Here is a 13,825-nt window from a genome sequence, read left to right as displayed (position 1 = left end):
AAGTATGACGATGAAGGGTTTTTAAGATCTTACGTAGGTTCATCTTTAAAAACATAGATCATACAGTGACTTATTTCTTCTTATATACGTGAGTGGCCGAATGCGATTTTGTAGTGAATCAGATCAATTCATTTTCACTGCGGTGATACTGACCCTTACATTTGACACTGGAATAGACAAACCAAACAATTCTCAAGAAAGGAACCAAAATGGAATGTGCCTAAGAAAAAGTATTTGAAGGAAGGGATAGGAAAGAGATAAACAAATGTCAAAATTTTTTCTTATGCAAATGAAAAGGGGAACTAAACTGTGCAAGTGAAATGCGCATGCGCTCGGTAGAATCTGCAAGACATGAGTTTAATCAACATTTAGTTTTACCAATTAAGCTCTTTACAAACCAGTTTTCAGCATCACTGCAAAACACCTGCTGCTCTACTATCCACAAACAGGTTACCAAAGACTAGTACATGTTTGGATAAAAGAACTGGCTTCTCAAGGATCCTATCTTTTTGTTAACAAAATTCGTGAGTACCACTAAACTCACAATGACAATGTGAGGGGTAGAAAAGAAACAAAAAGATGCTGATTCTCGCCATCAAATCGAATTCTTCTTGTGGAATCAATTCTTCTTGTGGATATCAAATTCTTAGTAAGATGATTGTTGAAGTTCAAGTTAAAAGCAAAACCAACATTAAAAAAAACTTTTGAAATCTTAAAATTTTTGCGAATGGGAAAAAAAAAGTAAGAGGGGTTGAACCGACAACTTTAAGATGGAATTAAAGATAGAAGAGGAAAAAGTCGTTTTTACAAATGGTGTAATTGGAAAAATATGAAAATTGCATAAAATTGCGAAAAACAAGTTAACAAGAGAAAATTACGATTGAGGAAAGAAGAGTTGAATTGATTCTTCTAATAGTTTAAGCGATGAAGCTCCACTTCAATAAAGGAAATAGCGAATTCTGCAATTTCTCAACATGCTACGTTCTCAAAATTAGACTCTGAGAGAATGAGTATCGGACTATAAAGACAATATCTTTTATCTTTACGTCTACGAATTTAAAAAAATCGAACGGATGAAAATCGTGCTTCAACTGTTCAAACAAGATTATTCAGCAACATAGCGAGTCAACTGGAATGTATGTATCATCAACCCTTACTAAACACCAAACTATCAAGAACCGAGAAGTTAATACGGAGATGCTGATACACACGAGAATAAAGAACTGCTGTCCTAGTATAAGTGATATAAACAAGTCATTTGGAATTCGTACTGATGTGAGCATAATTTTTGCTGATGTAAACATGAATCATAAGGATGTTTACATTCGAAACAAGAAGAAAAGATTCACGAGTTCAACATCTAAAAAACAAGATGGACAAGATGTAAATGCAGAATTGCAAGATCATCTTATCCTTAGAACATCAAAATGAACCAACTTTTAAAAAAAAGCAATCCGCATTTGAGAAATGAGAAGAACCAGAATATAAAGTTGTTTAAACAATACGTCAGCTTGTAAAGAATCTACTAGTTTTCGTTATACCAGCAACTCAAAGGCTAGTTGACAACCCAAAGAAGATGTATTAGGAATTGAAGGCTACCTTATAAGTTACCAGGCAGAAAGCATCAAACTGATCTTTTGATAAGTTTTCCTCAAAAAAAAAACCAGCTAAATTCTATCACGTGACCAATTCTGAGAAACAGGATCTTCATTGCAAAACCTGCTGCAAAAACTCATTTCCGCATCCGTATTATCCCAATCCTACTTATAGCATCTTCCCTGCAAATCAGAATACGAAAAGAAGATTACAATTCGTTTAGGTTTCATTAGATGAACGATTTGAAAGCCTAAGAAATCTAATGATGTTGTTTCATTAATTGAATCAGTATAAATCTCAATTTCGTCGAGGTGAATATTGTCAAGAAGAATGTTTAAGAGGAAGAAATTTAAAAACTATGGATACTTGATGACGTCGGAAATTCAATTTGTTGCTCAAGTGAAATATGGGTAGATAGGTTAAAAAAGAAGGACAATAATATGTGAGAGTGATAAAGATGCTAAAGTTTTCAGTAAATTTGCCAATTCCATGTGCAAAAGGAAGCTGAAATGTTTTTGGAATAAAAACTTCTCTGGTCATCCACATTTTGCGATGAAACATTTGAAGCAGTTCTGGAAATTGTTCAAAGACTTATTTGGCTATAGTTTGAAATACACGGGCCTTTAACATATCAATAAGCAATTTAACCGAAGTCTCGAAATGTCCATTCGTTCATTCTGTAAGTTCTTTATTTGATGGTTACGTATGAGCGGGCTAAATCTTTTAAAGAAAAACTTGGTTTTATTATAATAGTTATGTTGTGATTAACACGTATAATGAAAAATATACCTTTTATCTTAAAAACTCTTTAAAAAAAAAAAAAGATGGATTTACAAAATACAAAAAACTTATTGAAGGACTTTTTTTTAAAAAAAAAAAGAAAGAAAATAGTTTTTAAACTCAGATCTGTTAAAATTCAACTTTAAATTGGACTTGTTTTTTTAAATAAATTTTTTAACACAAAAGTTACTTGTTTAAAAAACGAAAAAAGCATTTTTAGGGGAATGCGGAAAATAATTGGGGGAGGTTGGATCCCCTCCTTCTTTTTCCCCAGTTTCGAAGTTCCTGATATATTCTTAATGTACATGTGCATAATATATACACAACAGCTCGTTTTATTTAAGCCACCAGGTAATAAAAGGATCAGTATGATTATTAATAACCTTTTAATGAGTTTTGTTACCCAATATAGAGAAATACTTCCAAGATTTTCGGCTTACAATAAACAGACAGTTTATGGTAATTCCGAGAAAAATCCTAATAATTGGAAAGCGTTGAGAAAATCATTATTACGATAAAATAACAACCAAAAACGGCTTCAATAGGCACAGGGACATAGAAATTGCCAGAAGACTAGAAATGTGTAAAATGGACTGATGAATCAGAGATCAAAATTTGGGATTGATTGGCTTTAGTTTTAGATTTTGAGTTCTTTGCATTTCTGGAATTAGTGTGACAGAGTCTAGATGCCAAAGTCGCTGAAATGCTGCTCTATGATAAACAAAACCATGAGAAAACCTGGATCAAGGAGTAAAAATTGACAGAATGTCTATCAACTTTGTAAATTCATAAAAAAACTTTACTACTTAATGTAAGTTAACTGAAAAACTTTGTCAAGAATTTTTTTTTGAAAATATCAAACTGCAGTTATAAACGAATATGAATTTGATAAACATGTTCAAATGTTAAATATTATTCTAAAAAATGATTGATGGCCTAAAAAGCGTCTTCAAAAAAAAATGTGTGCCAATTTACACCGTCCCGAGGTAAGTTGCCATAACATGTAAAAAGAGACAAGTTTAGCAACATTAAGGATCTTTTTCAAGTGCAAAATCATTAAAGTTCAATGGAAAACTTGTGAACCAAGTTCTTGTATTGATAACGTACAGGTTACACCGGAAAGAACCGATTGGCTATTTTTATAGTAATGCTACTGTGTTTTTAACTAATTTATCTAAGATACTAAGAATCTCTTATGATTCATTTAGGTACTGGTAAAGGAGTCTTGTTTGTGATCAGGGCTCCAGTAAAACTGCAGCTTTATAAAGTTTTAGAATTTTCATTTTCAAATCCAAAAAATTTAACATCCAAACACACAAATTGAACATCCAAAAAGACACAAAGTATAATTTTTGACCAGCAACATTTAATAAATATCGTTAGAAGCAATCTAATATGGCATGACATTTTATTATTAGAATGAAAAATATACTGTTGGAAGCTCTGCAAGCATTCTTTATTTTGGACAAATGTAATGTTGTTCAACTTGCTCTAAAATTGACAGGTCGCCATTAATATATTAGGTCACTATTCAATCTATATTGTGACATCAAAAGAAAGTAACTTGTTGGTACCTACTTTTTTAGAAACCCTGGTTCATAAAATGGTTCATAAGCTGTTTTTACAGCTTAAATTAAAATATTATTAGCTGAAAGAAATATACAATAGGTTACAAGAGAACTAAAAAAAGAGTACAATTTTACATTCCTTCATGTGCAGATCATGTGCAGATCTTTTTGAAGAGAGTTTAGTTTAGAGTTGTTAACCGCAATATTTCGTACAATTCCGGAAAAATAGAATTCTTTCGAAAGGATATTCATAATCAGGAATTTTTTTTTTTCGTACCGAATTTTACGAAACAAAAAAAACCGCCGATGTTCATTTCGCAAATGCTACTTACGAAATGTCGCCTTTCGCAAGTTGAATCGCGAAATAAAACTATTTTGCTACATACGAAAGTAGCGCACACTTGTCCAAAATGGGAAATAATTACTCCGAAGCTTCCCGAAAAAACCCTTTGGAGCGAAGTATCTACATATGTTCCTGATTAGAAAAATGAAAAAAATGAAATCCTTCAAGACCGTCCGAGCGAGAAATTTTAGTTTTAAAATGTAAGAAATTGCGACAAAAAATATTTTTTTGCAATCAAAAGAAAACACATTTTTTATTCACTAAACATTGATCTACACTACATAACAGATCCCTGATGCATGGGTAAGTCACTAAAATGTTTAAAAAACTTCAAAATCAAAAGTAAAATGATTGTTTAGCAAGTTTAATTTTGATTTTTTTTAAAATGATTTAACAATTGTCCACTGTAGATTGCTTTTATTCTTTTTATTCTATGAACACATAACAAAGAAATAATGTGAGAAAACAATGTGAGAAAACAATGTACTCTTTAAAAAATTGAGTTGGGGGCAGCTTTAATGTTAGTTAGTCAAGCTTTTTTGAAAAACTAAAACATAAATAAACTGAAACAAAGAGACGATGTTTTCTTGATAACTTTGCATTAAAGACGCTTGCTGTTGAAATCTACTATGCAACTCAGCAACTTTTCTGGATAGTCTGGATGACCCAGAGGCCTTTTGTATCTCTCCCAGTGGGTTCGGAAACTGTGATGAAGGGCTTCTGTTGTCTGTTCGCTGAATGGTCCAAGAGACTTTTTGTGACGATCAATGAAATCCTTGACATGAAAGAAGACAGTGTGGACTTTTGGACTCACACTTACTTTTGGCAAGGAGAGGAAAGCCAGTTGAAATTGGTCAATTTTCTTTGAGTAGTTTGAATCCAGATGATTTCCAAAGCAGGCATTCACAACTGCATCAAACTTTCTCAAAGTGTCGATGAATGGAAAAACATGAAAAGCTGAACAATTCTCTGCTTGTCTTTGAAGAAGGTCAACATTTTTGAGAAGTTTGCGGCATTCATTCCCAGCAAACTGCCCTCCGTGAAAAGGCTGTTCTTTGATATGAAGAGCTTTAGGCCATTCTTCAGCCTCAGGCCAGGAGTCCTTTAGTGCCTTGAACAGATGGTTCACTACACCGAGAAGGAGATGTAGCTCCATTGGTGGTATGATGTCAAGAACAAGTGCATTGTCAGAAAAATCCAAGAGGGGCTCATGCACCACATTCTGAAATTGTTTAGCCTTTTTCATGTCTAAACCAGCTGCTTTAAATGAGGCATAGGATCTTCTGATGGATCCAAAGGTTCGAAAGTTACCATTCTGTGATAACCTATTGTGGTCAATGTCACACCATGTGCAAGGGTGTGAGCTGGCATGTGACTGAAGCCCACACACAAGGTTTGCCACCTTCAGGTCACTTGAAAGAAGAAAGTCAACTCGCTCAGAGAAGATGAGAGATAGTATTGTTCTCAAATTCTCATAGTTTTCTGGTACATCCTCTGCTACAGCAACAAGAAGTTGAGATTTCACACCACTGTCTTTTGCTGCAAAAGATGTAAGTGTCTTCTTGTCTGGTGGAGCTTGAACTTGAGAAATCAATTCATCTTCTTGAATCCCAAGGCTAACCTTGAGGAAACCACCACCACCGTCAATTCCAAGCTTGACTATGTGCTCTTTATACACTTGTCTTTTGAGCAAGACATCATTGAGAAGTTCAGAGAGATTCTTGCAGTGAACCACAATTTGTTTCTTTGTCTGAGACTTTTCATGTGTCACAGTTATGTTTGTGTGAGTGAAATGTTCAGATAGTTGTGTACCTATTTGATGGAATTTTGCCCGGAATTGAGGTTCAACAACTCTGGCTTGTGCAACATGGTTCAATGTTGAGGCCAATTTTTTGACGCTTGCATTAGACAGCCCTGTGTTTGTCTGAATGTTTGCAAGGTCTTGGGCTTTTAGAACTACTTCATCACCAAAGAGTCTTTTTGCGCTTGCTGCACCTGTATTAAAAACATTGCTATGAGTAGGAGCAAATTTTTCACATAAACAACCAAGTTTTCTTTATGGAAAGTAAAATTTAGATTTGAACTGCAAATTTTATTTGTTAAAGGTTTTTTCTTTTGTAAAAGACAAAGACAATGACAAAGTTTTAATTACTATCAGATAAAAGATTTGCAAGTTACTGTTACCTGGAGTAATTGGCAAAGGTCGCCCACCACCACTTTGTACTATTCTTAGGGTTCCATGAGGAGAAGCCTCTTTAGATGAAATGACTGCTGAAGCAATCTGTTCACTGACTTTGGAATCTTTTGATGCCAACATCTTTATGTTATGCCTGAATGTGAACTGATTGCATTGATGAGGTACTCCTCTTCCAATTAAGGAGAGGCAATCAGAACATCTTCTTTGGTCTTGGGATGGTAAAGGCTGTTGTGGCATTTCAAATGGGTGCTTTTGCAATGCTTTCAGGTGTCCAATTTTGCAAATGATGCAATCACACTGCTGTCCTCTTGTCTCAGACCTAGGGATGACAGATGAGAAATCAAAAATGGGAGGGACAGAGACATTCTCACCATTTTTCTTTCTCCTCAGAAGCAGTCTGCAAGAATCACACATTCCAAGTGGGACTCGTGTGTCACAAAAGTCAACATCCTGAGAAATCAGACTCTTGACTTGGTCTTTAAGAAAACTTGTTAGCTCCCTAGAACATTTTTTCATACAGAGGAGACAAACTGACTTCCGACAGTCTTCATGATTTTTTGCTGAGTTTGGCATTTTTGAGTTGTGCATTCCACGAATGAAAACATGAATATGTCATTAAAATGCCTTTTCCCGAAATTTGGTTCAATATTTTATTAGGGATGTGCCACTAATACTTAAGAACTGATTTTTTCATCAAATTTTGAAAAAAAAAATTAAAATTTTTTTTGGCAAAAATCTTATTTTTTAAACTGAAATTTCTCGCTCGGACGGTCATGAAGGATTTCATTTTTTTCATTTTTCTAATCAGGAACATATGTAGATACTCCGCTCCAAAGGGTTTTTTCGGGAAGCTTCGGAGTAGTTATTTCCAATTTTGGACAAGTGTGAGCGCTTACGGAAGTCGCACTTGCGGAACGAGCTCTTTCGCTAAACGACGTTTTGAAGTCAATAATAAATTTTTGTTGGCCAAACGGATATAATTGTCAAAAATAAAATTTTTATATACCAAAATGTTTATAATAAAATTTTATTTTCAGTATTGCAACAAATGAACATTTTAAGGTTTTATTTTTTGAAATAATGATAAAAAACCAAATTTCTTTCGAAACGAAACTCTTTCGCACCGCAACTTACGAAACGGTTCTTAACAGAAAAACACTTACGAAACGCGGCTAATTTTAAATTTTTAATTACCTTTTATGAATCAAATACGTATAATTAACTAGGTAACTAAAACACTAATTATTATAATATATTTAATATACTTAATTATAGAATATAACGGGGCCTAACTCAACTAAAATTTAAAAATTTTAGCTGCGTTAGGCCCCCTTATATTCTGTTTCAGTACCCCCACCCCGTCCTAACTTTCTTAATCTTTCTAGGTCACTGTATGTATATATATATGTATATATATTGTGTGTACACACACACACACACACACACACACACACACACACACACACACACACACACACACACACACACACACACACACACACACACACACACATATATATACACAGATATATATGTAAAAACTATTGAAGAATTATTTAACAACATTAATTAAATAATAAATAATAATATTTTTGTGTATAACAGTTTAATGAATTCTTTCGAGTCTATTCCGTAAGCGCACATTCCGAAATGCTCCTTCCGTAAGGAACTGTTTCGCAAGTATTCTTTCGAAATGATTTGTTTCGCAAGTTTCTTTTCGTAAAGAGTTATTACGGAATAATTATTATTTATTTTTTTCGTATAACGCATTACGGAAGGTGAATTTGCGCAAGAACAACTTTCGCAAAAGCAACTTGAAATACGGAAGATAAAAATGCGAAATTTTCGTAAGTTTTTGTTTGCGGCGAACAACCCTAGTTTAGTTTGAAACTTTGTTTCTTATTTTATCACAGAACGAGGTATGTGAAAAAAGTCTCTTGTGGTCCGTGCCTGTTATGTTTCAAAGTTAAGAATTTATTACATGAGTGTTAATCAATAAAATTCATAAAAAATGTTTCTTAAAATTGTTTTTTGTTTTAGTATTAAGTAATTATTTATTATCTAAATAAGCGCTTTAACATTTTGTATAAGCTACTATTAAAGTATTATTGCCGTTGAAATGGCTTTAAAAAAATAGTGATGTAAATAAAGGCTTTTTTATCTTGACTGTTAATTTATGTTGGCTGTTAATTTACAAAGAGAAAAATTTAAATAAGAATGTTACAAAAACTTGCAAGGTTACAGAAGGTTTGGGTACAAAGGTTTGGGTACAAAAGGTTTGGGTACAAAAGGTTTGGGTACAAAAGGTTTGGGTACAAAAGGTTCGGGTACAAAAGGTTTGGGTACAAAAGAGTTAGAATTTATCTCGAGAATCTTTGAAACTGTGTATTATTTCCTACTGTAAAAGATTCGGTATTAGTTTAAAAGCGTTCACACGACATTTTGATTTAATTCTTACGAAACAAAGGCAACTTCTTTTTAAACTTTTTTGAGGTAAATTCAAATGTATACTCTGTATATATTTTTATGCACAACCACAAGACACACATATGTTTATGTATAATCCCAAGACATAAGCGAATAACACAATCCCAAACGAATAACAAAGAAAAGTTTCATAAAGGTTTTTTTTAATCTTACTTTACTGATCTTTTCTGTAGTCGATGTTTTCAATAGAATAATTTTTGGGCGGTCCTAAAATACCCAAAGCAAAAAAATAAAGTTTAAATTTAACAATTTTAATGATTTTTTATCTATGAAATCTTATTTTTGTTTGTGTTGCTTGAGTTTTCTACAACAACTGAAATTGAAAAATATTAAGAAAAGAATTTTCTTCATTAAACATACATCGAAGTAACGAAAAGCGTCTTAAATAAGCATGCAATTTCTCCACATTTAAAATCAAGGTTGAAATAAAAACGATTGAAATAGAAAACTTACAAAAAAAATATTTTCAAATAGTGGCCTAAGAATTATTGGGTTTTATCTCCAGTTTGCTAAAAATAGAGTTAAATCCGCAGCGATGATCTTTACCCCAGTTCTTTTTTTACTGCATAGAAGTTGAAGAAATAGCATTTAAAGTTTTTTTTTGTTGCAAAAGGTAAAAAGCTAAAAGGTTAGCAACACCATCAGCGTGTGACTTCGCTGCAAGGTTTAAACGACTTTAACTCACACGTTGACCTCTCGAACCCAGTTTGCAACGCAGTTTTAAAAAGTGATAAACACGCGTCTTCTTTTGAATTTCGCATGTCGTTCAAATTTTTTTTTTATTAGTTTAAGATTTTTTTTTCCAAACACATTGGAAAAATGCTCTTTAAAAACAATATAGCTAAAACTGCAGCTGTTCAAGTGTGCACCTAACCTACCGATAACCATCCACCATGATTCTACTTACTTATTATCCACCAGCGAGAATCCCGGCTATGCCTAAAGCTAAATCAAGTAAGTTCTATAGAAAATGTTATTTATACGTAAATATTAGGGTGTTGACTTTTAATAGATTTTAAGAAATTTTTGAAACTCTGAAGCGTTAGTAGATGAGTATTTATGCATATTGCCTCAATATATCTGTTATTTGAATTATTATTTTCAAAAAAAGTCACCCACCAAAGCAAACACATTATCTTAAACTATGCTATATCAAAGTTAAGTTATTATGTTATATAACATATATTTATTAAATGCATAAAGTAAAAAACAGAATACACACTAAAAGTAATCTCTGAAAACGATAACCTATACAAATAGTAATATATTTGTATTATTATACTTTATACAAATCAAAGCTAACTTATCTATGTTTCGAAAACATAAATTTTTCAATTTTTTTCTTTTTTCAATGTAGTTGAGTAATTTTATTAACACTTTTTATTTCAGAATGTGATGTAAGCAATTAAAGTATTGTAATATAAAAAATTTAGAAAAAAGACGAAGAATTTAGATAAAAAATCATTTCAAAATTTTATTAGAAAACGTAAGACACTATTGACAGTTTAAACAGCTTAAAAAGATTGCCTCAAAAATTACAGTGTTTAAAAGGTTCAAATCTATAAATTAAATCAAGTGTTTAGAAAATTCAAAGTTAAGTCGAATCAAAATAATTTGCTTCGAACTGATAAAATTGTGTCAAAAATTTTTTGTTTCTTACTTTTAACAAAGCAATCTGTTCATCGTAAAATGAAAAAATCTTATAACAGATTTTGATAAATATTTAACAGAACTAAAAATATCTTTTAAAATTTATTTTTTTTCACAATTATTTGATATTACTGATTTGAAGGGTATGTGGCCTAACGAGTGAAGACAAAAAAATTTTATTGAAAGAGTGAAGTGAAGAACAAGTGAAGTGTAACAAGTGAAGACAAAAAATTTCATAACATGCAGGTAGAAACATAAGGAAGAGAAGGTGATTGTTCTTAGGAAGAGCAGCTGATCCAAAAAAAATTTATCCATCAAAGAGAATCAAAGTGGTGTAGTAGCTAGGCTAAAAAAAACAATTTGATGACCTTAGATTTGATAATCCACAGTAAGATTCATGTCAGAATCATATCTGGACAGAGTTTTGAAGTTGGTCATTAATTCTGCATGTCCAAAAGAGTCTACCTTATCTGACTTAAATTTCTCTTTTGCTCAATTCACATTTAAAAAAAGTAAAAATTTTGTACTAGCATTTGACAACATTGGTCCTTCTTTAATCTACAAAATTTTAGGATGGAGAGATGAAACTGCTCCGCAATGCAATGCAAAGTACATCTTTTTTTAAAAGAGGATACTCCATGGATCTCTTCATTGAGCAAGATGAAATCCAAGAGCAATTTATGCATTTTTAAGTTATTTCTTTGTTAACTTATTTAAAGAACAACTAGAAGTAGTTTTTAATTTTGTTGGTTGTAATAGGCAAAAAATATGGCTTTGGAAACTTATTTTTGATAAAAATGATTTGGCTTGGGAAACTTGTATTTAACAAGAATAATTTTGGTGTTCTTGAAGAAGACATCAAGAAAGTTGGTAATCGCCAGAAAGCTCTTGCTTGTCTGAAGACACATTGGGTTAAAAACCGTCATTTATTCCAAGCATCAAGCGCTGCAATATATATACTGAAAGAGCAGTAAAAATTGCTGAATGCTCGATGAATTGCCTCTATGTATAAACTCTAAGGAACTTAATTTAAAAATAATTTTTTTTATTTATTTAGGATGTATAAAAATCCAAATTAATTACTAACTACAATTACAAATACAACATTGTATTTATGACTAATAATTTTTTGATTTTTATTATTAATAACTTTTTTATTACCTTTTTGAAAAATTAATGTTAATTAATATGATTTTCAGTTATTATAAATTCACTAAGAAAATTGTTGTTGTGTTTATTAGAAAATAATATAGGACATATGTGTTGTAAAAAAAGTCAACATTTTAGGTAACAATTGGTATCTATAATGTGTAAGTATGTTTTAGTACCGTGTAAGTTTATGCTAGTTTATTCAATAGCTCAACTAGCCAATAATTTCCGTTATTACTTCTTGATAGTAAATAAATATTTCTGGGTAATAACTAAATATTTTTGAGTAATAAACAGATATATCTGGGTTATAAATGGTTAATTGGATCGTGGCCGATTTCTTTACGTATGTCGCTCGCATAATCTTAACCAAAATAGATTTTTTATCTGAATCTTTAAAGGCATGAAGTTTGATAAAGGTATGTAATAGCCTGATAAATCCGATTGTTTCTTGCGTACTTGATTTATTGTATGCTTGCCGCATTTATTTTAATGCTGAATTTAAGATTTTCTTTTGAACATCTGTCACTAAGTTTTAACTGAAATCCGGAAAAATATCGAAGTGATATTTTTTCACTTAAAGAAGGAAAAATGATTTTTTTTTTAAAGAAAGATATTTTTTGATTTTTTTTTAAAAAAATGATTTTTTTTTTTCACTTTTGAATGCATAACCATTTTTTTCCTCTGATTTTTTTAGAAACTTAAAAAACGTATTTTTATTTTATTTTAACTATTTAGTAACACTTTAAGATATTAAAAAAAATTAAAAATTTTTTTTTTTTTACCTTTAAACTATTTATACCTTCAACTGGGTATATTGGGGTAGCAGGGGGTAGATTGGGACGAAAGAGTTAATTTAAACTTAGCAAGTTTGACAGCCTTGAATTTGAAATTGATGGGTTTATTGGTATTATTATTTAATTTATCTATTTCATTAAAATATTTGTTAAATTTCAGGACTGTCAAACTTGCCAAAACTAAATTTACGTATTTTTGTTATAAGTTAAAATGTAAAATATGCTTTTTCATTGTGTTAAAAATATATTTCATCTCATTTAGTGATAGTTGTTATTAGTGAGATGACAAATTTAAAAAGTTAGATATTGATATCGCCAAAATGTTTCGTGGTTAATCGAGCAGATCCGTCACTCCATCACCGTAGACGATATATACTACATATTTTTTCCTTTAAATAAAAAAAGTAAATAAAAAAAGATGAAAAAAATAAATAAAAAAACGAATGATGTTCGAAACTTAAAACTAAAATCCAGATGACAAACAATTAACATTTAAAATATATACAAAACAAAAAGTATGAAAATAATAATAATAATAAAAAAATAGTAATATTAATAATAATAATAATAATAATAATAATAATAATAATAATAATAATAATAATAATAATAATAATAATAATAATAATAATAATAATAATAATAATAATAATAATAATAATAATAATATTAATAATATTAATAATAATAATAATAATAATAACAATAATAATAATAGTAATATTAAAAGTAACAACAATAATAATAATACTGATAATAATAATAACAAAAATAATAATAGTAATAATAAAAACAATAATAACAATAATAATAATAAAAATGATAATCATAGTAACAATAGTTATAATAATAATAGTGATAATAATAATAATAAAAATATATAATATCTAAAAAATATCAATAGAGATAGCTCATAGCTAACTTAATACGGAAAAAGTGTTTCTGATGTTCTAGCCGAAAGGTTCCTCTTGAATGTGCAAGAAAGTGGGTGATTATGTAAAATTCTTGAGAAAAAAAGAACTTTTTATCAACCAAAATTAATCAGTCCAGAAAAAAAAATTAAACCTGTACGATTATAATTTGTATTCGCGTAAATGCAAAATATAAAAATAAAAACTGCAAAACAAAAAAATGCACTTTTTTAAAACGCATTTTAATAATTAAAAAGGTTTATAAACATGTGCTTTTTTTTTTTTTTTTTTACCTTAGAGTGACGAACGAGCAAAACTTAGAAATAAAGGAAAGACAATACTTTGGC

At 30.5% G+C, this 13,825-nt stretch overlaps 1 protein-coding gene across 1 annotated transcript; it reads right to left on the bottom strand.

Annotated features, from left to right (window-relative positions):
• Window positions 1–4,731: 4,731 nt before the first annotated feature.
• LOC149884323 (uncharacterized) lies at window positions 4,732–6,795 on the bottom strand. Its single transcript, XM_090098158.1, has 2 exons — window positions 6,472–6,795; window positions 4,732–6,282 (listed from the first exon to the last, which is right to left on the bottom strand). The coding sequence occupies exons 1-2, from the start codon at window positions 6,719–6,721 to the stop codon at window positions 4,889–4,891; spliced, it is 1,644 nt and encodes a 547-aa protein (XP_089954284.1). The 5' UTR covers window positions 6,722–6,795; the 3' UTR covers window positions 4,732–4,888.
• Between the last annotated feature and the right edge of the window lie 7,030 nt (window positions 6,796–13,825).

The sequence above is a fragment of the Hydra viridissima genome, unplaced genomic scaffold (genome assembly GCF_058129835.1).
Source record: "Hydra viridissima isolate aposymbiotic clone 2 unplaced genomic scaffold, HvirCarnegie_v1 scaffold_9, whole genome shotgun sequence".
NCBI classification, from domain to species: Eukaryota; Metazoa; Cnidaria; class Hydrozoa; order Anthoathecata; family Hydridae; genus Hydra; species Hydra viridissima.
This window is presented reverse-complemented; position numbering and strand designations above follow the sequence as displayed.

Excerpts from the sequence above, each read along its gene's own strand:
- LOC149884323 (XM_090098158.1), bottom strand. The coding sequence starts at position 6,721 with ATGCCACAACAGCCTTTACCATCCCAAGACCAAAGAAGATGTTCTGAT. Across the intron at positions 6,283-6,471 it reads ACCTTTGCCAATTACTCCAG|GTGCAGCAAGCGCAAAAAGA; the intron begins GTAACAGTAACT and ends TTTTTAATACAG.